Source organism: Mytilus edulis, chromosome 1 (assembly GCF_963676685.1).
Source record: "Mytilus edulis chromosome 1, xbMytEdul2.2, whole genome shotgun sequence".
Lineage (NCBI taxonomy): Eukaryota > Metazoa > Mollusca > Bivalvia > Mytilida > Mytilidae > Mytilus > Mytilus edulis.
Window position 1 is genome coordinate 23,101,835 of NC_092344.1, and position 24,200 is coordinate 23,126,034.

General features: G+C 32.3%; 1 protein-coding gene across 6 annotated transcripts in view; it reads right to left on the reverse strand.

The window, feature by feature from the left end:
- LOC139528285 (NEDD8-activating enzyme E1 catalytic subunit-like) overlaps positions 1 to 24,200 on the reverse strand; it is a 45,731-nt gene continuing 21,531 nt past the window's right edge. For 4 of the 6 annotated variants that reach the window (XM_071324222.1, XM_071324200.1, XM_071324213.1 and 1 more), the window contains exons 8-17: positions 23,946 to 24,101; positions 23,120 to 23,182; positions 19,697 to 19,799; positions 18,160 to 18,273; positions 7,891 to 7,944; positions 6,389 to 6,425; positions 5,038 to 5,119; positions 2,794 to 2,894; positions 1,442 to 1,560; positions 1 to 1,155 (exon numbers count right to left, since the gene is read on the reverse strand). In XM_071324222.1, coding sequence (XP_071180323.1) covers positions 1,058 to 1,155; positions 1,442 to 1,560; positions 2,794 to 2,894; positions 5,038 to 5,119; positions 6,389 to 6,425; positions 7,891 to 7,944; positions 18,160 to 18,273; positions 19,697 to 19,799; positions 23,120 to 23,182; positions 23,946 to 24,101 — 927 coding nt within the window. In that variant the 3' untranslated portion in view covers positions 1 to 1,057. The remainder of the gene's footprint in view (positions 1,156 to 1,441; positions 1,561 to 2,793; positions 2,895 to 5,037; positions 5,120 to 6,388; positions 6,426 to 7,890; positions 7,945 to 18,159; positions 18,274 to 19,696; positions 19,800 to 23,119; positions 23,183 to 23,945; positions 24,102 to 24,200) is intronic. The other 2 variants (XM_071324232.1, XM_071324240.1) reach the window with 1 other exon arrangement.

Consider the following 24,200-nt stretch of genomic DNA (forward strand, 5'->3'; position numbering starts at 1 on the left):
TTTTTTTAAAGTATTTGGATTTTAATTTGTTCTTCATTGATTTGTTTTCCATAAATCTTAACCGTAACTAAAACAATATTTTTTTACTATGTAACAATTACTGTTACATGTCTATCATAATAAAGTCCCACACTCTCATTTATTTCTTGTCATTACTTAACACAGTAGCTTAGTAGTATTCATATATATTTCTTTTCTATCACAAGTTGCTGTTGCTTTCCTTATTTTTTTCTAGCATATATTGGTTTGGAACCCAGTACTTAAATCAAAAATATCCCAGTACAAGTATATAAATATCAATATTTGTGTTCCATCAGAATATCTTATTTACCTTATTCATGTTATTTTAAGCACAAATAATAATTGTCATAAAAATTGTACAAGCTAAAAGAATGTCAATTTTATGAAAGCTACCCACACTAAAATTTAGAATCAGATTGGAGTAACATCTAAAACAGTATAAAAGTGGCTAATATATTCACAAATTTATGTATCCAAAAAAGAATTGTAAATTGATAATGCATGTACCTTGTTATTATGTGTATCTGTTTTTCATCAATACTATTTCTGGTAATTATATAAACATTTTTTTTCTTCGAAAGTCATATGATTTCAAGAAATTTTGACTAAAATTGCTGATTTATCAATTTAAAATTTTGAACATTTTTTCAAAGAAGACTTTATTTTAACAAATTCTAATATTATGGTTAATCATTCGATAAATAAAATTCACAAACGTCAATACTTGGAATCTAGCAAATTATTGCATCTAACTTTCACTGTTGAAAAGAATAATAAAATACTGTATACATCCACCAAAAAAAGAGAATATTTTAGTCTATGGTGCAATGACATATTCACAAAATGATTGCGTTTTATATTATCAATCAAAATCATGCAGATTTAACAGTGATAAGATAGTACAACAAATGGAAGTTTTTAACGACCTTGACTGGCTATACAGCCCTTGCACTGTCGCAGTATAAGATAGTAATAACATAACAGTGTTTATATAGTAAGCAATGTAGAGAAACCAGAGGTAATAATAGAAATATAACTACTCCATGTTACATCCTAAAGTCAGTTTAAATGTAATTGTATTTGGTGTGGTAGGATCTGCTATATACACTTCTTGTCCATCTCTCAAACCAAGCTCTGAAAATATAAAGAAATCTCTTTTTTCTGTATTTGATAATACATATTAGTTTTTTATAAATTGATAGATCTTGTTTTGTGTATACATTCTATAAGTAACTCTATAGTGTAAATTTAAAAAAAACAAACCTCTGGAACACCCAAAGTGAAATAAGTCAAAAGTCATGGTAATTTTCAGTAATAATTATTTCATCATTAAGAAAAAAATAGTTCAAGGTTTACTAAGATAAATATAAAATCTGTCAAAAGCAAGTCACGTCTTTTTAGTTAACGCATCACTACTTACCATTTAATGTCTTTTTTAGATTTTCTCTTGTTTTTTCTTCTATTGATTTTACTGTCTGCATGTACAAGGTTTTATTTTTGCCATTTAGTGAAGTCGTTATTCCTGGAGATTTCATTTGGCTGAAAGAAAAAAAGATTATAAACGAATCATATATCACTATACAATATGTTAAGCAACAAACATGGGTTAGGCTATAGGAATCTTACTGGATATCAAATAAACATGGACTTGGTCAAATCTAGGTCCATCAGAAACTTGGTTACTGGATGTGAAATAAACCTAGAATTAGTCCAACCTAAGCATATCAACTTTGTAGAAAAGAACAATTGTTGACACCATTGTGGCCACCGGTATGTATACTGGATAAGGAACAACTATGTGTCACTTCTGCCATTTTTATCACTGACAAGATGAAAAAAATTGAAATGAGTTGTGTGATGAAATTAATAAATTTGTTGAAAATCACATCTATTCAGTGGTCAGTAAACTATAAAAATAGCTATATTCAGCAAAAATTCCCGCCTAACAGTATTTTGGTCAATACATTTAATATGGAAAAAAAGTTTCAAGCATATTTTAGCATGTTTAGAGAATAACATGTTGATTTGATATGAACATGTACTCTGTTGTATACACACCAGACAAACTTAGCCTAATTTTATTATACTTTAGCTCAGAGGATATGCTAGAAAATATCCCTGAATCCAGATATAATGAGGGTCTCAGTGGCCGAGTGGTCTAAGTAGTTACTACTGTAATCACTAGCCCTGTAATCACTAGCCAGTCAACACTGAGGTTGAGAGGTTCGAACACCGCTGGAGTGGGTGCACTTGACTCCAATTTAAATTGACTAGGATTGTCAGTTTTCCTATCTAAGGTCAGTGGTTTTCTCTGGCTTCCTCTAGTAAAAACTGGCCGCCACGAAATAGCCTAATTGCAGTGCTTAAAAGTGGCTTTAAAACACTAAAAATCATTCAAATCAAATCCAGATGTAATGTTTTGATTTTAAGCTATCCAGTACTTTTTTAAACTGATTGTTTGATTGTTGGTACTCTTGGTTGTATCCTGGTGGCCAATTTTTGTCAGATAAGGTCAGGAAAGCTGCCTGATTGTTTACCAGTGTTTTTAAGCACTCAATGAGTTTGGTACTACATGAACACTTATGTATTTTAATATGCTTTTTGCTGTTTCGATTTTCTGTCTGCCTTGATTCTTGTTTATAAGCTACATGTTATTCATATACTGTATTTGTTTTTTAAATGGATATCTCAATTACAGTTTTCCATCATTTTATTTACCTGCCTAACATGTCTTATAAATAAATGTATTTGCATTAACAATCCAATACTTACTATTCAGCACTATCTATAAGGTAGGTTAAAATATCTTGTAATTTATCACCATCAGAAAACTTCAATGCTTTTGGTATATTAGTACAGGCTATACAATCATCCTGTCAATATATATTAATTATTAAATAAAATAAATACTCTATATCCTCAAACAATTGACATGTCTAAATGAATGATTTAGTATGTGTCTTCAAACACTTGACATGTCACAATAAATAAATGAATGAATTATTCTGTGTCCTAAAACCCTTTTTGTGATTTGACTTTTTTTGACATGTCACAACAAATAAATGAATGAAATATTCAATGTCTTATAACACTTGACATGTCACAACAAATAAATGAATGAAATATTCGATGTCTTATAACACTTGACATGTCACAACAAATAATTGAATAAATTAAGTATCCTCAATCACTTGACTTGTCACACCAAATATACAAATTAAATATTCTTTGTCCTCAAATACATGACATGTCACCACAAATGAATAAATGAAATATTCTGTGTTTTAAAACCCTTGACATGTCACAACAAATGAATGAATTAACATAATGTGTCCTAAAACACATGACATGTGACAACAACTGAATAAATGTGATGTTTTTATTATTGCGAAAAATACGACAGGGTATCACCAGTCCAGTAGTCAACACTCCGGTGTTGATATGAATATCAATAATGTGGTCTTTTTCTAAATTTCCTGTTTACCAAACTTTGAATTTTTCGAAACACTAAGGATTTTCTTATCCCAGGCATAAATTACCTTAGCCGTATTTGGCACAACTTTTTGGAATTTTTGATCCTCAATGCTCTTCAACTTTTTACTTGTTTGGCTTTATAAATTTTTTGATATGAGCGTCACTGATGAGTCTTATGTAGACGAAACGCGCGTCTGGCGTACTAAATTATAATCCTGGTACCTTTGATAACGTTATAATGGCAATAATTTAAACTCACATTTTTTTTAATAGGAATTAAACAGGATTTTCTTGATATCACAAAAATTAAATCGCATTTGAGTCTTAAGGTGGCTCGGGACTATTCGACTGCGCATAATTTCACGCATGAATTACAAAAGTATTTGTCGTAAATTTGACATATTTTTTCTAAATATTTTGATTGATTAGAAATGTTAAATCATTGTTTTTATGTGACTTATAGAATATTTTCGTTATTATCCGTATTTGTTAAAGGGTCAAAATGACATTTCAATCATTTTCACCATTTTCCCGCCAAAATTTGGGTTTTAAGGCAAAATATTTTTTTTTCCTTATCGGTGACCTATGTTTTTTATTGGCTCATTCTTTGAAGCTATATTCCAGCTTTCCATATTACAGTTTTGGACCAATTGTCATAGAACGTTTTTTTGTAATTCCGATAAAAATATGTCAACACCTCTATTTTCCCTATCATTTCATTGAAAAATGGCCCCTTTTACATACCTGTTTAAAAGTAAAATTTTGAGCTTAAATGGTCCGTGACCCCCTATTTTTTTTCGACCAATTTGATTCATTTTGTTTAAAGAATAAAATAACCAAAAATACGGCACTTCTGATAGAAACTTCGAATAGGCCCGAGCCACCTTAAGTGACAAAATCACAATAATAAATGCACGCAGTAATTTCAGAATTTACAGTAAGTAATAATAATTCTTTTGATTTCAATAGTGTATTATAAAGTTCTGAGAATGTTGATAAGAATTTCATGCATCTAAGGACTCAATCCATATTTAAAATACACAACAGGATTCCATATTGTCTCTGATGTGTTTCTATGTCAGTTGATAATTTCCAATACTAAAGCATTTTTAATGTCAGACAAATTTTTCAGTAATGGTTAAAGAATGCAGCAAATATTACCTCTTGTAAATCTTAAGCTCTTCTCCCTCAAATTATTTAAGGACAGAGTCTAGTGATAGTTATTGATGTTTCAATTTTAAAATTTATTAATCTAAGCCATTGATGGTATTTGGAAATGTTGTAGAAACATTTTGGTCTTCCTTCACACTGTAAAATAGCAAACTGAGACTTTCACTCCAGAAAATACCAGATGCAATGACTGAACACCAACATCATTACCAGTATGATCTTTATTTGTAAGTCTTTTATGCCAAACAAATACATATATACAACCTGTATATATAAATAATTCACATGACTGCATTGCAATATGTTTAACTAGGTCATCTTATTTCTCACTATAACCTATTGTTTCAGTGACTATATAAAGTTACTACATACCTTTTTCATGGCCTCAAAGGCATATGTATATATACCATCAATATCACTAAAGTTCATGTAATTATTCAGGGGTAAACAGCAACTAAAAAATTGTAAGTTAATCTGAATTATTATATATTTAGAATTTTCTTAAATTCCAGCAAATTTATGCTTTCTTCATACAGTTGATCTTTTTTTCAACATGTAATTTGCTTAATCTCATTAGTTTAAATTCAATTATGGATTTTTCTATTGCTAAGTTACAAATAAGATGACCGTGCCTGCTGACATCACAAAGAACAATGAGGACCATTAGTAAATTACTGAAAAAGAAAGATAAACATTACCTAAATACAGGGAAAATTGGTCTAAAATGTACTAGAAACAGTATATTATCATGTGATGAGGGCAGATACACTATTTCTCAATGCTTAACAGATGACCTTGAGAGAAACAGATTCCACCACAGTATATCATGTGATGAGGGCAGATACAATATTTCTCCATGCTTATATTTACAGATATCCTTGAGAGAAACAGATTCCACCACAGTATATCATGTGATGAGGGCAGATACAATATTTCTCCATGCTTATATTAACAGATGACCTTGAGAGAAACAGATTCAACCACAGTGTATCATGTGACTAGGGCAGATACAATATTTCTCAATGCTTAACAGATGAGGGGGCGTAGGACCTTTATCGGGACTCCATTATAGGGTGTTTTTAAGCTTGGGTTTCAGGATTGTCCTTTTGGGATCCCAGAAATCTTCTTTGAATTTCTATAAGTTCCGGACCTCAGGATTACATGTTTTTTAGGCCCCCTCCCCTCACAGATGACCTTGAGAGAAACAGATTCCAACACAGTGTATCATGTGACAAGGGCAGATACAATATTTCACCATGCTTAATAGTTGAGGGGTAATGACCTTTATGGTGACTCCGGGATAGGGTGTTTTTAAGCTCCGGATTTCAGGATTGGTCCTTTTTTGGATCCGGGAATTCTTTTTTTGAATTTCTGGATGTCAGGATTTAAATTTCTTTAAGTTTGGGACATCAGGATTACATGTTTTTAAGCCCCCCCTTTCACAGATGACCTTGAGAGAAACAGATTCCACCACAGTATACATTGTGTGATGAGGGTAGATAAAATATTTCTCCTTGCTTTATAGCAGATGACCTGTAATATATTTTTTTTATTGTAGAAAATATAAAAAAAGGTTGCAATGACAAGTAAGGCCAGTTGAACTAAAGTGTAGACTTTAAGAATTTTTTCAGACGAACATTTTCCTCGTATATAAACAGAAGACTTTAACTATATAATTTTTAACCTTAAAAAATACCAGCTGATTCCAAATACAAATCTTTACCTTGTTGCAAGTTTAAATACTTCTGTTGAACAGGCAGCTAAAAAATGGAAAAAAAAATATCAAAGGTATTACCACATCTACTGCTTTCCATATTTTCATTTCATTTCTACATACATCATATTTCATAGTCTTATTCATAACTTTTGGGTTATATATTTTCTTGTAATACATTTTCACCAAGAGTCTTAGTCCAAGACTAACTTGGTCTATACATCTAAAAATCTAGTCCAATAACTTTCCCATGAAAAGTCTTTTTTCATTTGTTTAATCTTTTATTCCCATTTTTAATTGATTTGAGCTTGTGATTTTTTATGTGTTCCTGAAGTTTTGTTCTGTTGCTATTGCTATTTTCCATTCAATTTACATGGAAAGACCAATAAGTGAAGATAATTAAGTACACATAGAAATGTTTCTATACCATTGTACTTTGGTTTTCGATAATAAAGATACATATTTAGATATATAAACGTTATCATCTATACCAGAATATCACGTTTACACCCTTTCAGATTAAGTTCTTATAAAAAGTATCAAGAAGACTATTTTAATCAATGAATAAATGAAAATAAGGTCAAGGTCAGGTGACTATTGACAGAAACATGTTTAAATCTTGAATTCCTTTTAAGGACTTAAAACTGTAAGTTAAATAACTTCATACTTTTGACCAATTCTCCAAAGTCATGAAGACCCTGACATAAGCAAAAAAGATTTTTGTTGACCTGTTATTCACAAAGGAAAAAGAGACTGAATTTAGCAAGAAAGTTTGATGTTGACCACTGAATTTCTCACAGGTGTATTGATGAAAATATAACTGTGGGAAAGATTGTTTATTTCTTCATTGAAATTTGGCTTTGAATTAGCGTTTTGTAAGAACTTTTCTATTCCATTAATACTTAATGTCACATAGCCTTCTGTGAGAATTCTTTAATTCCATTCATAGTTTAAACATATTTATTTATAGTGGAATAAGAAACAAGTTTTTACAATTTATATTAATCCCTTTCTATTTTGTGGGTGCGAGTGCTGCCTTGTAGCGGCATTAGACTGCTCTTTTTCGAAATCTACAAGGGTGTTTTTAACGTGCAAGAGATATGGCTCTCTCTTAACAAGGGTCAGCCATTATTGTCCCCTTCCAACGGACTATCATTGTTTCCTCAAGACCCCCACTGGCAAATGGTGTCAAGGAAGAGTCGAAAATTCAATCCCTGAAATTTTCATCCAAGATCAGGAATCGAACCTTTGTGTTAGTTGTCCAATGCACTAACTGCTACACCACGACTCTCCAATCATACTTTGTGTCATTAAGTGTTCTGTGAGAATTCTTTGTGTCACATACCCATTGCATTTATGCCTTACAAACACTCTCCATAAGACTGCTATTTTACACTTTTTGGGAAATATTTTTGGGACATATTTAATTTACCAATAAAGCAAAATATAATGTTGTATGTGTTTTCATATAAGGTTTTTAGATAGAAATCTTGAGACAAATATATTAATACCTGCAATAACTGCATTTGTTGAGGCTACAGCTGGAATAATTCTTTTAACTACACCTAAAATTAAAATGATCTTATTTAAGGAGGCTCGCAGGTACACAAATTTCAGCAAAAAATTAAACATTTGTTTTTTTATTACAAATTTTATTTATTACACTATTAGTTATTACTTTATGATATGGTACAAAAATCAACCAGAAAAATCGATTCTGTTTGGCACCAGATGAATTTTAAAATGTTTATATCATTGAAAAATCTCCAAGTTATAAATATCTTTTTTAACTCATCGGTGACCTATATTTTTTATTATTGTTTTCATATATGCTGTACATAAACTAAATAATTGTAAAATTTAAGCCATTTCTGATATTTAGCTCTTTTTTTATTTCAATATTACCTTGATTTCTCCTATTAGTTCAAGAGAAAACTAGAGGCTCTAAAGAGCCTGTGTCGCTCACCTTGGTCTATGTGCATATTAAACAAAGGACACAAATGGATTCATGACAAAATTGTATTTTGGTGATGGTGATGTGTTTGAAGTTCTTACTTTACTGAACGATTTTGCTTCTTACAATTATATCTATAATGAACTTTGCCCATTAGTAACAGAGAACTATATTTGGTAAAAATTTACATAAATTTACCAAATTAATGAAAATTGTTAAAAATTGACTATAAAGGGCAATAACTCCTTAAGGGGTCAATTGACCATTTAGGTCATGTTGACTTATTTGTAGATCTTACTTTGCTGAACATTATTGCTGTTTACAGTTTATCGCTATCTATAATAGTATTCAAGATAACCAAAAACGGCAAAATTTCTTTAAAAATTACCAATTGGAGGGCAGCAACCCAACAACCAGTTGTCCAATTCATCTGAAAAATTCAGGGCAGATAGATATTGACTTGATTAACAATTTAACTTCTTGTCAGATTTGCTCTAGATGCTTTGGTTTCATAGTTATAAGCCAAAAACTGCATTTTACCCCTATGTTCTATTTTTAGCCGTGGCGGCCATCTTGGTTGAATGGCCAGGTCATCGGACACATTTTTCAAACTAGATACCCCAAAGATGATTGTGGCCTAGTAGTTTCAGTGGAGATTTTGTAAAAGATTACTTAGATTTATGAAAAATGGTTAAAGATTGACTATAAAGGACAATAACTCCTAAAGGAGTCAACTGACCATTTTGGTCATGTTGACTTATTTGTAGATCTTACTTTGCTAAACATTATTGCTGTTCACAATTTATCTCTATCTATAAGAAAATTCAAGATAATAACCAAAAACAGCAAAATTTCCTCAAAATTACCAATTCAGGGGCAGCAACCCAACAACCGATTGACCGATTCATCTGAAAATTTCAGGGCAGATAGATCTTGACCTGATAAACATTTTTATCGCTGTCAGATTTCCTCAAAATGCTTTGGTTTTTGAGTTATAAGCCAAAAACTGCATTTTACCCCTATGTTCTATTTTTAGCGGTGGCGGCCATCTTGGTTGGTTGACCAGGTCACGCCACACATTTTTTAAACTACATACCCCAAAGATGATTGTGGCCAAGTTTGGATTAATTTGGCCCAGTAGTTTCAGAGGAGAAGATTTTTGTAAAAGATTACTTTAATTTACGAAAAATGGTTAAAAATTGACTATAAAGGGCAATAACTCCTAAACGGGTCAACTGACCATTTTGGTCATGTTGACTGATTTGTAGATCTTACTTTGCTAAACATTATTGCTGTTTAAAGTTTATCTCTATCTATAATAATATTCAAGATAATAACCAAAAACAGCAAAATTTCCTCAAAATTACCAATTCAGGGGCAGCAACCCAACAACCGATTGACCGATTCATCTGAAAATTTCAGGGCAGATAGATCTTGACCTGATAAACATTTTTATCCCGTCAGATTTCCTCAAAATGCTTTGGTTTTTGAGTTATAAGCCAAAAACTGCATTTTACCCCTTTGTTCTATTTTTAGCCGTGGCGGCCATCTTGGTTGGTTGACCAGGTCACGCCACACATTTTTTAAACAAGATACCCCAAAGATGATTGTGGCCAAGTTTGGTTTGATTTGGCCCAGTAGTTTCAGAGGAGAAGATTTTTGTAAAAGATTACTTTAATTAACGAAAAATGGTTAAAAATTGACTATAAAGGGCAATAATTCCTAAACGGGTCAACTGACCATTTTGGTCATGTTGACTTATTTGTAGATCTTACTTTGCTGAACATTATTGCTGTTTACAGTTTATCTCTATCTATAATAATATTCAAGATAATAACCAAAAACAGCAAAATTTCCTCAAAATTACCAATTCAGGGGCAGCAACCCAACAACCGATTGACCGATTCATCTGAAAATTGCAGGGCAGATAGATATTGACTTGATTAACAATTTAACTTCTTGTCAGATTTGCTCTAGATGCTTTGGTTTCATAGTTATAAGCCAAAAACTGCATTTTACCCCTATGTTCTATTTTTAGCCGTGGCGGCCATCTTGGTTGAATGGCCAGGTCATCGGACACATTTTTCAAACTAGATACCCCAAAGATGATTGTGGCCTAGTAGTTTCAGTGGAGATTTTGTAAAAGATTACTTAGATTTATGAAAAATGGTTAAAGATTGACTATAAAGGGCAATAACTCCTAAACGGGTCAACTGACCATTTTGGTCATGTTGACTTATTTGTAGATCTTACTTTGCTAAACATTATTGCTGTTCACAATTTATCTCTATCTATAATAATATTCAAGATAATAACCAAAAACAGCAAAATTTCCTCAAAATTACCAATTCAGGGGCAGCAACCCAACAACCGATTGACCGATTCATCTGAAAATTTCAGGGCAGATAGATCTTGACCTGATAAACATTTTTATCCCTGTCAGATTTCCTCAAAATGCTTTGGTTTTTGAGTTATAAGCCAAAAACTGCATTTTACCCCTATGTTCTATTTTTAGCGGTGGCGGCCATCTTGGTTGGTTGACCAGGTCACGCCACACATTTTTTAAACTACATACCCCAAAGATGATTGTGGCCAAGTTTGGATTAATTTGGCCCAGTAGTTTCAGAGGAGAAGATTTTTGTAAAAGATTACTTTAATTTACGAAAAATGGTTAAAAATTGACTATAAAGGGCAATAATTCCTAAACGGGTCAACTGACCATTTTGGTCATGTTGACTTATTTGTAGATCTTACTTTGCTGAACATTATTGCTGTTTAAAGTTTATCTCTATCTATAATAATATTCAAGATAATAACCAAAAACAGCAAAATTTCCTCAAAATTACCAATTCAGGGGCAGCAACCCAACAACCGATTGACCGATTCATCTGAAAATTTCAGGGCAGATAGATCTTGACCTGATAAACATTTTTATCCCGTCAGATTTCCTTAAAATGCTTTGGTTTTTGAGTTATAAGCCAAAAACTGCATTTTACCCCTTTGTTCTATTTTTAGCCGTGGCGGCCATCTTGGTTGGTTGACCAGGTCACGCCACACATTTTTTAAACTCGATACCCCAATGATGATTGTGGCCAAGTTTGGTTTGATTTGGCCCAGTAGTTTCAGAGGAGAAGATTTTTGTAAAAGCTAACGCCGGACGACGACGGACGACGGACGCAAAGTGATGAGAAAAGCTCACTTGGCCCTTTGGGCCAGGTGAGCTAAAAAAGGACATTTACAAAAATGTATGCTACTTTCGGAGGCAGATTGTCAGCTTAAATGAACGGTGACCCCATTTTTTTATTTCATTTTTCTATTAAGTATATGATAAAGTTCAATTATAAAAAAATAAAGCAAAATCCTATATTAAAAAAAAATTATATTTACACCCGCTAGCCCCTTTAAGTCTGAAAGTAGTAGTAAAATTTAAAACAAGAACATGTGTCTAAAGGACACCATGCTGCACATCCATTATCATGTATCCATGTTCAGTGAACCATAAAATAGGGGGCAAATCATAATCGGTCATAATATTTTTTAAAGTTATGTGACAACAACTTCATGGTAAACTAACTTAAGAGCATACGATACAGTTTTGGTCCCGTATTTACAGTTTGATGAAAATTTCCATATAGGCTATTTTTTGCCTGATTAAATCAAATGTGTAATAAAAAATATACCTTCATGAATCATGGGCTACTTTTTGAGTTAAATGAGGTCGAAATTTTGTATATTTGCTCAAAAATCAGATTTGTGGCCGTATTTTCCCTTTCGAAAGAAAGCCATAACTTTTTTTGTTTTAGAAGATTAACACAAACTGTTTTTTGTTAATTAATTTGTAATTTCTGTATTTTATAAGTATTTTAAAAATTTATGCATTTTTTATTCAGAAATAACTCATATTAATCAAATGATCATGAATTAAGAAAAAAAGTGTAATTTATTGCTGTATATTTATCAAAATTAAAAAAAATTGCACTATTTACAGTTTTATAAAATTTGGTCCAAATAATCCTACTGCAAGATGAAACAAAACGTCGTTTTAAAAAATAGGGGTCCATGCACTTGTTTTCAAATTGAATCCGTTTGAATGATAAAAACAGTCGAAAAATGCATCTTTTCCAGATATGTCATAGTTTGACGTAGCGAAAATAACATTTTACACTAGCAACGCCATTACCTCCCCTGTAACTGTATCGTATGCCCTTAACCAAGAACTACTTGAGAACAGTCCATGCTAGGAAATTTGGGTTCTAAAATAATCATTTGGCATACAATAACTAGAGGCTCTAAAGAGCCTGTGTCGCTCACCTTGGTCTATGTGAATATTAAACAATGGACACAGATGGATTCATGACAAAATTGTGTTTTGGTGATGGTGATGTGTTTGTAGATCTTACTTTACTAAACATTCTTGCTGCTTACAATTATCTCTATCTATAACAGTACTTTCTGTGGAAAATGTTATTGAAAATCTTCAAATTTTAAGAAAATTGTTAAAAATTGACTATGAAGGGCAATAACTCCTATAGTGGTCAACTGACCATTTTGGTCATGTTTGTAGTTCTTACTTTACTGTACATTATTGCTGTTTACAGTTTATCTCTATCTATAATAATATTCAAGATAATAACAAAAAAACAGCAAAATTTCCTCAAAATAACCAATTCAGGGGCAGCAACCTAACAACCGATTATCCCATTCATCTGAAAATTCCAGGGCAGATAGATCTTTACCTGATCAACAATTTCACTTCCTGTCAGATTGCTCTTAATGCTTTGGTTTTTGAGTTATAAGCCAAAAACTGCATTTTACCCCCATGTTCTATTTTTAGCCATGGCGGCCATCTTGGTTTGTTGGCCGAGTTACCGGACACCTTTTTTTTACTAGATACCTCAATGATGATTATGGCCAAGTTTGCTTAAATTTGGCCCAGTAGTTTCAGAGGAGAAGATTTTTCTAAAAGATTACTAAGATTTACGAAAAATGGTTAAAAATTGACTATAAAGGGCAATAACTCCTAAAGTGGTCAACTGACCATTTTGGTCATGTTGACTTATTTGTAGATCTTACTTTGCTGAACATTATTGCAGTTTACAGTTTATCTCTATCTATAATAATATTCAAGATAATAACCAAAAACAGCAAAATTTCCTTAAAATTACCATTTCAGGGGCAGCAACCCAACAACGGAATGTCCGATTCATCTAAAAATTTCAGGGCAGATAGATAGATCTTGACCTGAAGAACAATATTACCCCATGTCAGATTTGCTCTAAATGCTTTGGTTTTTGAGTTATAAGCCAAAAACTGCATTTTACCCCTATGTTCTATTTTTAGCCATGGCGGCCATCTTGGTTGGTTGAGCAGGGCACCGGACACATTTTTTAAACTAGATACCCCAATGATGATTATGGCCAAGTTTGGTTAAATTTGGCCCAGTAGTTTCAGAGAAGAAGATTTTTCTAAAAGATTACTAAGATTTACGAAAAATGGTTAAAAATTGACTATAAAGGGCAATAACTCCTAAAGTGGTCAACTGACCATTTTGGTCATGTTTACTTATTTGTAGATCTTACTTTGCTGAACATTATTGCTGTTTACAGTTTATCTCTATCTATAATAATGTTCAAGATAATAACCAAAAACAGCAAAATTTCCTTAAAACTACCATTTCAGGGGCAGCAACCCAACAACAAAATGTCCGATTCATCTGAAAATTTTAGAGCAGATAGATCTTGACCTGATGAACAATATTACCCCATGTCAGATTTGCTCTAAATGCTTTGGTTTTTGAGTTATAAGCCAAAAACTGCATTTTACCCCTATGTTCTATTTTTAGCCATAGCGGCCATCTTGGTTGGTTGGGCAAGGCACCGGACACATTTTTTAAACTAGATACCCCAATGATGATTGTGGCCAAGTTTGGTTAAATTTGGCCCAGTAGTTTCAGAGAAGAAGATTTTTCTAAAAGATTACTAAGATTTAAGAAAAATGGTTAAAAATTGACTATAAAGGGCAATAACTCCTAAAGTGGTCAACTGACCATTTTGGTCATGTTGACTTATTTGTAGATCTTACTTTGCTGAACATTATTGCTGTTTACAGTTTATCTCTATCTACAATAATGTTCAAGATAATAACCAAAAACAGCAAAATTTCCTTAAAATTACCATTTCAGGGGCAGCAACCCAACAACGAAATGTCGGATTCATCTGAAAATTTCAGGGCAGATAGATCTTGACCTCATGAACAGATTACCCCATGATGTACCTGATGTCAGATTTGCTCTAAATGCTTTGGTTTTTGAGTTATAAGCCAAAAACTGCATTTTACCCCTATGTTCTATTTTTAGCCATGGCGGCCATCTTGGTTGGTTGGCCGGGTCACCGGACACATTTTTTAAACTAGATACCCCAATGATGATTGTGGCCAAGTTTGGTTAAATTTGGCCCAGTAGTTTCAGAGGAGAAGATTTTTGTAAAAGTTAACAACGACGGACGACGCCTGACGCCTGACGCCGGACGCAAAGTGATGGGAAAAGCTCACTTGGCCCTTTGGGCCAGGTGAGCTAAAAATAAAAACTGGTTTCACAATTAATATGTTTCATGGAAAACTACATTAATCAAACTAGAGGCTCTAAAGAGCTGTGTCGCTCACCTTGGTCTATGTGCATATTAAACAAAGGACACAAATGGATTCATGACAAAATTGTATTTTGGTGATGGTGATGTGTTTGAAGTTCTTACTTTACTGAACGATTTTGCTTCTTACAATTATATCTATAATGAACTTTGCCCATTAGTAACAGAGAACTATATTTGGTAAAAATTTACATATATTTACCAAATTAATGAAAATTGTTAAAAATTGACTATAAAGGGCAATAACTCCTTAAGGGGTCAATTGACCATTTAGGTCATGTTGACTTATTTGTAGATCTTACTTTGCTGAACATTATTGCTGTTTACAGTTTATCGCTATCTATAATAGTATTCAAGATAACCAAAAACGGCAAAATTTCTTTAAAAATTACCAATTGGAGGGCAGCAACCCAACAACCAGTTGTCCAATTCATCTGAAAAATTCAGGGCAGATAGATATTGACTTGATTAACAATTTAACGTCTTGTCAGATTTGCTCTAGATGCTTTGAATTCATAGTTATAAGCCAAAAACTGCATTTTACCCCTATGTTCTATTTTTAGCCGTGGCGGCCATCTTGGTTGAATGGCCAGGTCATCGGACACATTTTTCAAACTAGATACCCCAAAGAGGATTGTGGCCTAGTAGTTTCAGTGGAGATTTTGTAAAAGATTACTTAGATTTATGAAAAATGGTTAAAGATTGACTATAAAGGGCAATAACTCCTAAAGGGGTCAACTGACCATTTTGGTCATGTTGACTTATTTGTAGATCTTACTTTGCTGAACATTATTGCTGTTTACAATTTATCTCTATCTATAATAATATTCAAGATAATAACCAAAAACAGCAAAATTTCCTCAAAATTACCAATTCAGGGGCAGCAACCCAACAACCGATTGACAGATTCATCTGAAAATTTCAGGGCAGATAGATCTTGACCTGATAAACATTTTTATCCCATGTCAGATTTCCTCAAAATGCTTTGGTTTTTGAGTTATAAGCCAAAAACTGCATTTTACCCCTATGTTCTATTTTTAGCTGTGGCGGCCATCTTGGTTGGTTGACCAGGTCACGCCACACATTTTTTAAACTAGATACCCCAAAGATGATTGTGGCCAAGTTTGGATTAATTTGGCCCAGTAGTTTCAGAGGAGAAGATTTTTGTAAAAGATTAATTTAATTTATGAAAAATGGTTAAAATTGACTATAAAGGACAATAACTCCTAAACGGGTCAACTGACCATTTTGGTCATGTTGACTTATTTGTAGATCTTACTTTGCTGAACATTATTGCTGTTTACAATTTATCTCTATCTATAATAATATTCAAGATAATAACCAAAAACAGCAAAATTTCCTCAAAATTACCAATTCAGGGGCAGCAACCCAACAACCGATTGACAGATTCATCTGAAAATTTCAGGGCAGATAGATCTTGACCTGATAAACATTTTTATCCCATGTCAGATTTCCTCAAAATGCTTTGGTTTTTGAGTTATAAGCCAAAAACTGCATTTTACCCCTTTGTTCTATTTTTAGCCGTGGCGGCCATCTTGGTTGGTTGACCAGGTCACGCCACACATTTTTTAAACTAGATACCCCAATGATGATTGTGGCCAAGTTTGGTTTGATTTGGCCCAGTAGTTTCAGAGGAGAAGATTTTTGTAAAAGATTACTTTAATTAACGAAAAATGGTTAAAAATTGACTATAAAGGGCAATAACTCCTAAACGGGTCAACTGACCATTTTGGTCATGTTGGTTTATTTGTAGATCTTACTTTGCTGAACATTATTGCTGTTTACAGTTTATCTCTATCTATAATAATATTCAAGATAATAACCAAAAACAGCAAAATTTCCTCAAAATTACCAATTCAGGGGCAGCAACCCAACAACCGATTGACCGATTCATCTGAAAATTTCAGGGCAGATAGATCTTGACCTGATAAACATTTTTACCCCTGTCAGATTTGCTCTATATGCTTTGGTTTTTGAGTTATAAGCCAAAAACTGCATTTTACCCCTATGTTCTATTTTTAGCCGTGGCGGCCATCTTGGTTGGTTGACCGGGTCACGCCACACTTTTTTTAAACTAGATACCCCAATGATGATTGTGGCCAAGTTTGGTTTGATTTGGCCCAGTAGTTTCAGAGGAGAAGATTTTTGTAAAAGTTAACGACGACGGACGACGACGACGGACGACGGACGACGGACGCCGGACGCCAAGTGATGAGAAAAGCTCACTTGGCCCTTCGGGCCAGGTGAGCTAAAAATTTAACATGAATGTAATAATTTTTGATTGTCGCTTGAATGTGTTATTAAACTGCATTTCTTATTGCATTATTTTTTATCATATATTATTAAATCATGAATAAATGATACAACTTTTTCTAATGTAGATCTATTCTTTCTCCCTTTTAAAAAATATTCAAGTTTATAAGTAGGAGTTTAAAAAAACAATGTTTGATATAGCCCTCTATTTAAGGGTGCTATAAACAGTTTCGTATAAAAAACTAGGGGTTATTCCCCAACTAAAAATAGACATGGAGGGAAGTCCCTTTTTATCAACATAATTGGTGAAAAAGTATCATGTTTTTTGTATTTGGTTGTAAAGATATGTTAATTAACTTCAATTAAAACAGGTTGAATGATTAAAATAATTTAAAAAATTAGATTAAATATTCATGTTTTGAGGGGAGACAACACTGTAAACAGTCTGTTTTTTTGGCAGTGAAAATTCAAAACTTATTTGCAGCCACTGTAGCTCTTTTCGGAGCAGGCGAACGTAGCCTGAAGCATGAATTTTTTGAAAGACCAGGTAAAAATCTATGAAATTCATACAACTTTGATTATGAAAAATGTGCAGGTATCATGTCTTCAGGGGTGTGCACATGACCTGATTTCAGGTTTTTTAAGTTTAAATTAGGCAATGTTTTTCCAAGTTTCTCTGGATAAAACTTTTTTATACTATTAAAAGTACACTTTTTTTTTATTCCATTATAAATTAGAGAACATTCTGATTCCAGTGATATCTAGTTTTATACAGGTATCTTTATTAATCAATCCACCACTAAGGGTCACTTATACATGGTCCCTCAAAATATGACGTCATAGAAAAAAACTGTTGATTGCACCCTAATGAAGATAAAGTCTCCCCCAGTTAATATCCCAATAGTTACCTTGCGTTAGTCGGTAAGTTATACCAGAAATTTTAAATTCATTAGCTCTCTCTATAGACTTTTCCATTATCCAGTTAATATGATCAGGTTCATCACCATCAATTGTTACATCAGCTAAAATATATAACAACATGCAAAAATAGTAAGTATACTTAAATTGCTTGTAAGCTTTAAAGGCAGTGTAGTCTATTCAATTATAACTGATGAAAAACAATCCTACAATAAAAGCTTCAGGACAAGTAAGAGAAGTGTTCATAAAGTTTTACTCTGTTACAACATTATTACTATGCCAGTATGGATTCATTCGTTGGATTACGAGGGTTTCATGGATATTTGAAATAAATGGACCACAATATCAAATACTCAACGAATAACAAATTTTCATAGGCTTTGTATGAAGACATCTGGAAAACCATGAAATCAAAATCCATGAAAATGCAAGTTTTCCTCAAACCATGAAAATTGATACCCAACAAAAAATAAATGAATCCACAGTATCTAGGAAAAAAACCCTAATCATTGTAATTTGGCTTAGTATCTTCAGTGACCTTTTCTAACATCAGACCCAGTCTTCTTTTAAACTGAGTTTTAATGTGCATATTGCTTGTCTTTGTTTATTTCACATTGGATAGAGGTATAGTGGAGTTTAGATCATGCAAAACATGTTTCACCCTGCCACATGTATGCACCTACCCAAGTCAGGAACCTGAAGTTTGTTAGTCTTCTTGTTTTTTAATTTCAGTTAATTTTGTTTTTTTCCTGAAGAGGAATGTTTGATTGACATGGCGTCTGGTTACAGATACAATGGTGGTAGGCATTTCAACAGATATATATTAGTCCATGGTGTGCTAGGAGGAACACCAAAAAGTAATCCAAAATGATAATATGCACAATGGCATTATTTAAAAAAGTTCTTTGTTTACATTGTTTACATTGTTCACTGTTTACATAGTTTACATTGAAATCTCTTCATTTGCTTAGGAAGATTATTTTGTAGGTTGCTCAGAGAAAATTGAAGATATATAGATTTCACCACTGCAACAAGTGTGTTTGTCCACCCAAGACAGTTATATTTTAATATTTAAAGTGTGAGGCTTGCTGAGCTCTTAAATCAGTTAGAATCTAGCTGTTGAGAGTGGAGAAATGTGTTTCTTTAATATTTTTTATCCTTCATTTTCAAAGATTTGCAGAAAGTTGAGTTCATTGTGTGTGATGTCATCAGGCATGGTCGACTTTTTTCATGAGGAGACAATAAGAAATTTAGAAGAAACCAAGAAAATTGACTTCATAATTAAATTCCAACCAATTATTTGCTGAGAACAGATTTGTTACTAGCAAAGATAAATATGTTTTTCACATCTGTCAACATAGGTATAAATAGCACTAACAGTTTGAGAGTTCTATTAATAATATTATATCCATGATGATTCATAATATTGTGAAAGGGTACAAAATACTATGTAAATAATATTTTCTCCAGGTCCATTTGTTCTTGTTGTTATTTGGTGGACTATTAAACTATGACTTTTCTTCTCACCTCCAAATGGTTCTTCTTTTGGCCACAATAAGATCCTAACATATTCTATACAGTGTTCTGGAAGTCTGGGTGTGTGTGCTATTGTACAAAGAGGAAAATTTATCTGGAAAACAGAAGGTATGCATTGCACAATTAATTTTAGTCATTAGAAATTAAATTATCATTCAAAAAAATAATCTGTAAACAAACTTTCTTTAAGATAATAAGATTTTGTACAAAAATTACTCTTAAAGTGTCAGTATAATGTCAAGTATGCCAGACTTAGATAAACATTTCAAGACCTTGGCAATTTGTTTATCAAACAATTGGTTGAACATATAACTAAGTATAATAACCTTCAAAGAAATTTAAATATTGTTTTGTTTAAACTTCCAACTTTCCTATGACAACTGCCTCATTGAATATGAACTTTAATACAACTTGTTGCATAAATAAAACTAACTACATGATTTTAGTTTGCATATGAAATAAATCAATCTTTGTCTATTTATCAAATATTTTGACGGTATTTAATCATTTATTTTTTCGTATAAAGTGCATAATATAAAACAGCACACATTTCTAGGCAAATATCTGTGTAGTTTAGCTATACAAGGTATTTTCTAAGCCAATTGATACATTTGTGTATTTTTTTCCCAGTTATAAGAAAAAGAACCAGATGCTCCGCAGGGCGCAGCTTTATACGACCGCAGAGGTTGAACCCTGAACGGTTGGGGCAAGTATGGACACAACTTTCAAGCTGGATTCAGCTCTAAATTTGGACTGTGATTAAATAGTTGACACAGCATAGGTTTCTGACACAGAATGAATGTGGTCTACTGAACTTAAAATGTTTGTTTTGCCTTTGAGCAATTCACTATGCTGTTGAATATTAATCCTCTCAAAAAAATTGAAGAAATAGCAATAACTACTCATTTAAATACATCATAAAATATTAAAATGTAAAAAAAAGTGCTTGTTATCACTGAATGGTAAAGATTGTTTTAATTTATCAGTTGGTAGTAAAAGTGAATATACATTGTATATTGTATAAAACAATGATTTAAGTTGATTCAACTACTATTCTGGACAAAGAAAGATAACTCCAATCAATTGAAAATTTCTTGCTATTGCACAATATTGTGCAATTAGATATTTCTTGCTATTGCGCAATACTGTGCAATTGAAAATATTTGCTATTGCACAATACTGTGCAATTGAAGATTTCTTGCTATTGCTCAATACTGTGCAATTGAAAATTTCTTGCTATTGCACAATACTATGCAATCGAAGATTTCTTGCTATTGCTGAATACTCTGCAATTGAAAATTTATTGCTATTGCACAATACTTAATATAATAATTTTGGATCCTGATTTGGACCAACTTGAAAACTGGGCCCATAATCAAAAATCTAAGTACATGTTTAGATTCAGCATATCAAAGAAGCCCAAGAATTCAATTTTTGTTAAAATCAAGCTAAGTTTAATTTTGGACTCTTTGGACCTTTATGTTGACCAATTTGAAAACGAGACCAAAAATTAAGAATCTACATACACAGTTAGAATCGGCATATCAAAGAACCCCAATTATTCAATTTTTGATGAAATCAATCAAAGTTTAATTTTGGACCTCAATTTGGACCAACTTGAAAAATGGGCCAATAATCAAAATTCTAAGTACATTTTTAGATTCAGCATATCAAAGAACCCCAAGGATTCAATTTTTGTCAAAATCAAACAAAAAGTTTAATTTTGGACCCTTTGGACCTTAATGTAGACCAATTTGAAAATGGGACCAAAAATTAAGAATCTACATACACAGTTAGATTCGGCATATCAAAGTACCCCAATTATTCAATTTTTGATGAAATCAAACAAAGTTTTATTTTGGACCTTTTGGACCCCTTATTCCTAAACTGTTGGGACCAAAACTCCCAAAATCAATCCCAACCTTCCATTTATGGTCATAAACCTTGTGTTTAAATTTCATATATTTCTATTTACTTATACTAAAGTTATGGTGCAAAAACCAAGAAAAATGCTTATTTGGGCCCCTTTTTGGCCCCTTATTCCTAATAAAATTGACGGTACTAATTTTCTTGCACCAGATGCGCATTTCGACAATACATGTCTCTTCAGTGATGCTCGTGGCCAAAATATTTCTGTTCGGACCTCAACTCCTAAAATCAATCCCAACCTTCCTTTTGTGGTCATAAACCTTGTGTTTAAATTTCATTGATTTCTATTTACTTATACTAAAGTTATTGTGCAAAAATCAAGAATAATGCTTATTTGGGCCCTTTTTTGGCCCCTTATTCCTAAACTGTTAGAACAATAACTCCCAAAATCAATCCCAACCTTCCTTTTGTGGTCATAAACCTTGTGTCAAAATTACATAAATTTCTATTTACTTAAACTAAAGTTATAGTGCGAAAACCAAGAAAATGCTTATTTGGGCCGTTTTTGGCCCCTAATTCCTAAAATGTTGGGATCAAAACTCCCAAAACCAATCCCAACCTTCCTTTTGTGGTCATAAACCTTGTGTTGAAATTTCATTGATTTCTATTCACTTTTATTAAAGTTAGAGTGCGAAAACTAAAAGTATTCGGATGACGACGACGCCAACGTGATAGCAATATACGACGAAAAATTAAAATTTTTGCAGTCGTATAAAAAATAATTTATCTTTAATAATAAGTTAATTTGATCATTGTTACAAAATTTCGGATAAAACGAAAGGTGACCAGATAGAAGCAAAGATCTAGAGTGGAAATAATCACCCATTATGAGCCAATAGTTATGGATACCTACCATGATAATATGATCGTAAAATGATATATGAAAAGCATGTTGCATGTGTTATTCTCTTATCTGCTTCTCCCCTAAACAACCAAAAATTTTCCAAAGCGTTTTTTGGAATTTCATTTGTACATATTCCTTTAAAACATAGATAAATAAAAAGACATTTTGTTATCTGTATTCACAAGATAAATCATCACTAATCAGAAAGAAAATTAACACTTCAAATTTTGATTATTGTGTGGTTTGCTATTGACGCTTCACAGTGCATAAATAAAAGAAAGCTGCTCTTACTGGCTATAATATTGATTTGAAGTGTTATAGAGGCACAAATAATTCCAGACTCTATAGCTATAGTTTTAAGGAAGAAATGAGGCAAAATTGTCAGATCACATGACTGCTAAAGAGGCTATTAGTTTGTTAATTCATCCATAATACAGAACTTGTTAGCCAAGCTAAGGTGAACAGGTCTACAGTCATTTCTTTAAATGAGGCTTGAAAGCTTTGTGTTTTATCATTAAACAAAGTGGGCTCTTTTTGCTTGGAATATTCACGATCTCCAACACCATGCAACATGCAAAGCAAGTCAAATGTCTCAATGAATATACACTCTAAATGAGAAAGCAGTTTATATGACCAGCAACCTTAGTAGCTTTACTGTTTCCTTGGTTGTTCATCCCTTTTGTCAAGAAATGCAGTGCCCAGAACTGTGAAATGAATCACAAATTTGTCAGTTTACATCAAAATATGAAATATAGGCAATATAGGCAAAAAGCAAAAACACTATATATCAATATGTATGATTCCAATATACATTAAAGAACATTTTTATCATTCAATGAGGCACATGTCGAAGGCTTTTAGAAGTTTTGCTTTCACATAAAATAAATTTTTTTTAAAATAAATACTGACACAAAACCAAATCGCACACTCTATCATTTATAATTATAAATTACTAAGACATGGAACTTTTATTAATACCAGATAATAATTCAAGACGTTCAAAATTTCGTATAACTGCTAGGATGAAAAAAATTTTCCTGCCGTTTTTAGTTGAAATCTCTGTTCTGTTTTGTTTTTCAATCCTATGTCCTTGAAATTACTAGAATTTCCCCCAAGACATTTTAAACAAGATAAAATAATGTTTTTCTTAATTTTCATGGAAAAAAGGGAATGTATCTATATAATACAGCTTATTCATGGATGATTTTGATAATCCACTTGGTCTCCTAATTATAGCATCAATAATGGTTATATGAGAAAATAATTGTGAGAAAAAAAAAATCACTATCTTTAATTCATACAACTGTAGACCTCTCTAAGCTATTTTAGGTTGCAATTTTGTCCCAGTATATTGTGTTTAAATTGCAAAAGAACTTTAAATCTTGTACGGCATATGACAAAATGATGAATGACTGGAACCAAATGACCAGAAAATCAACCCTTTCGGTAAGCTTCAATAGATTGTACCTGAGGAGGATATAAATCCAATGTACATTCTATACATGCAGTGATACCAGTAAGTATAACCCTGGCGTTTCCTTTAAATCCCTCTGTTCCACCGTCTACCATAGGTATCAATGTACTCTGGTCTAATTCACCATCTTCATACTTTAATAAACTTATCTACAATTCAAAAATAAACTTTATAACACATTTTTGAATTGAATTCATCTTTTCATAGTTTCATTGAGAATTAAAGTACTGAAGGAAATACAGCTAATG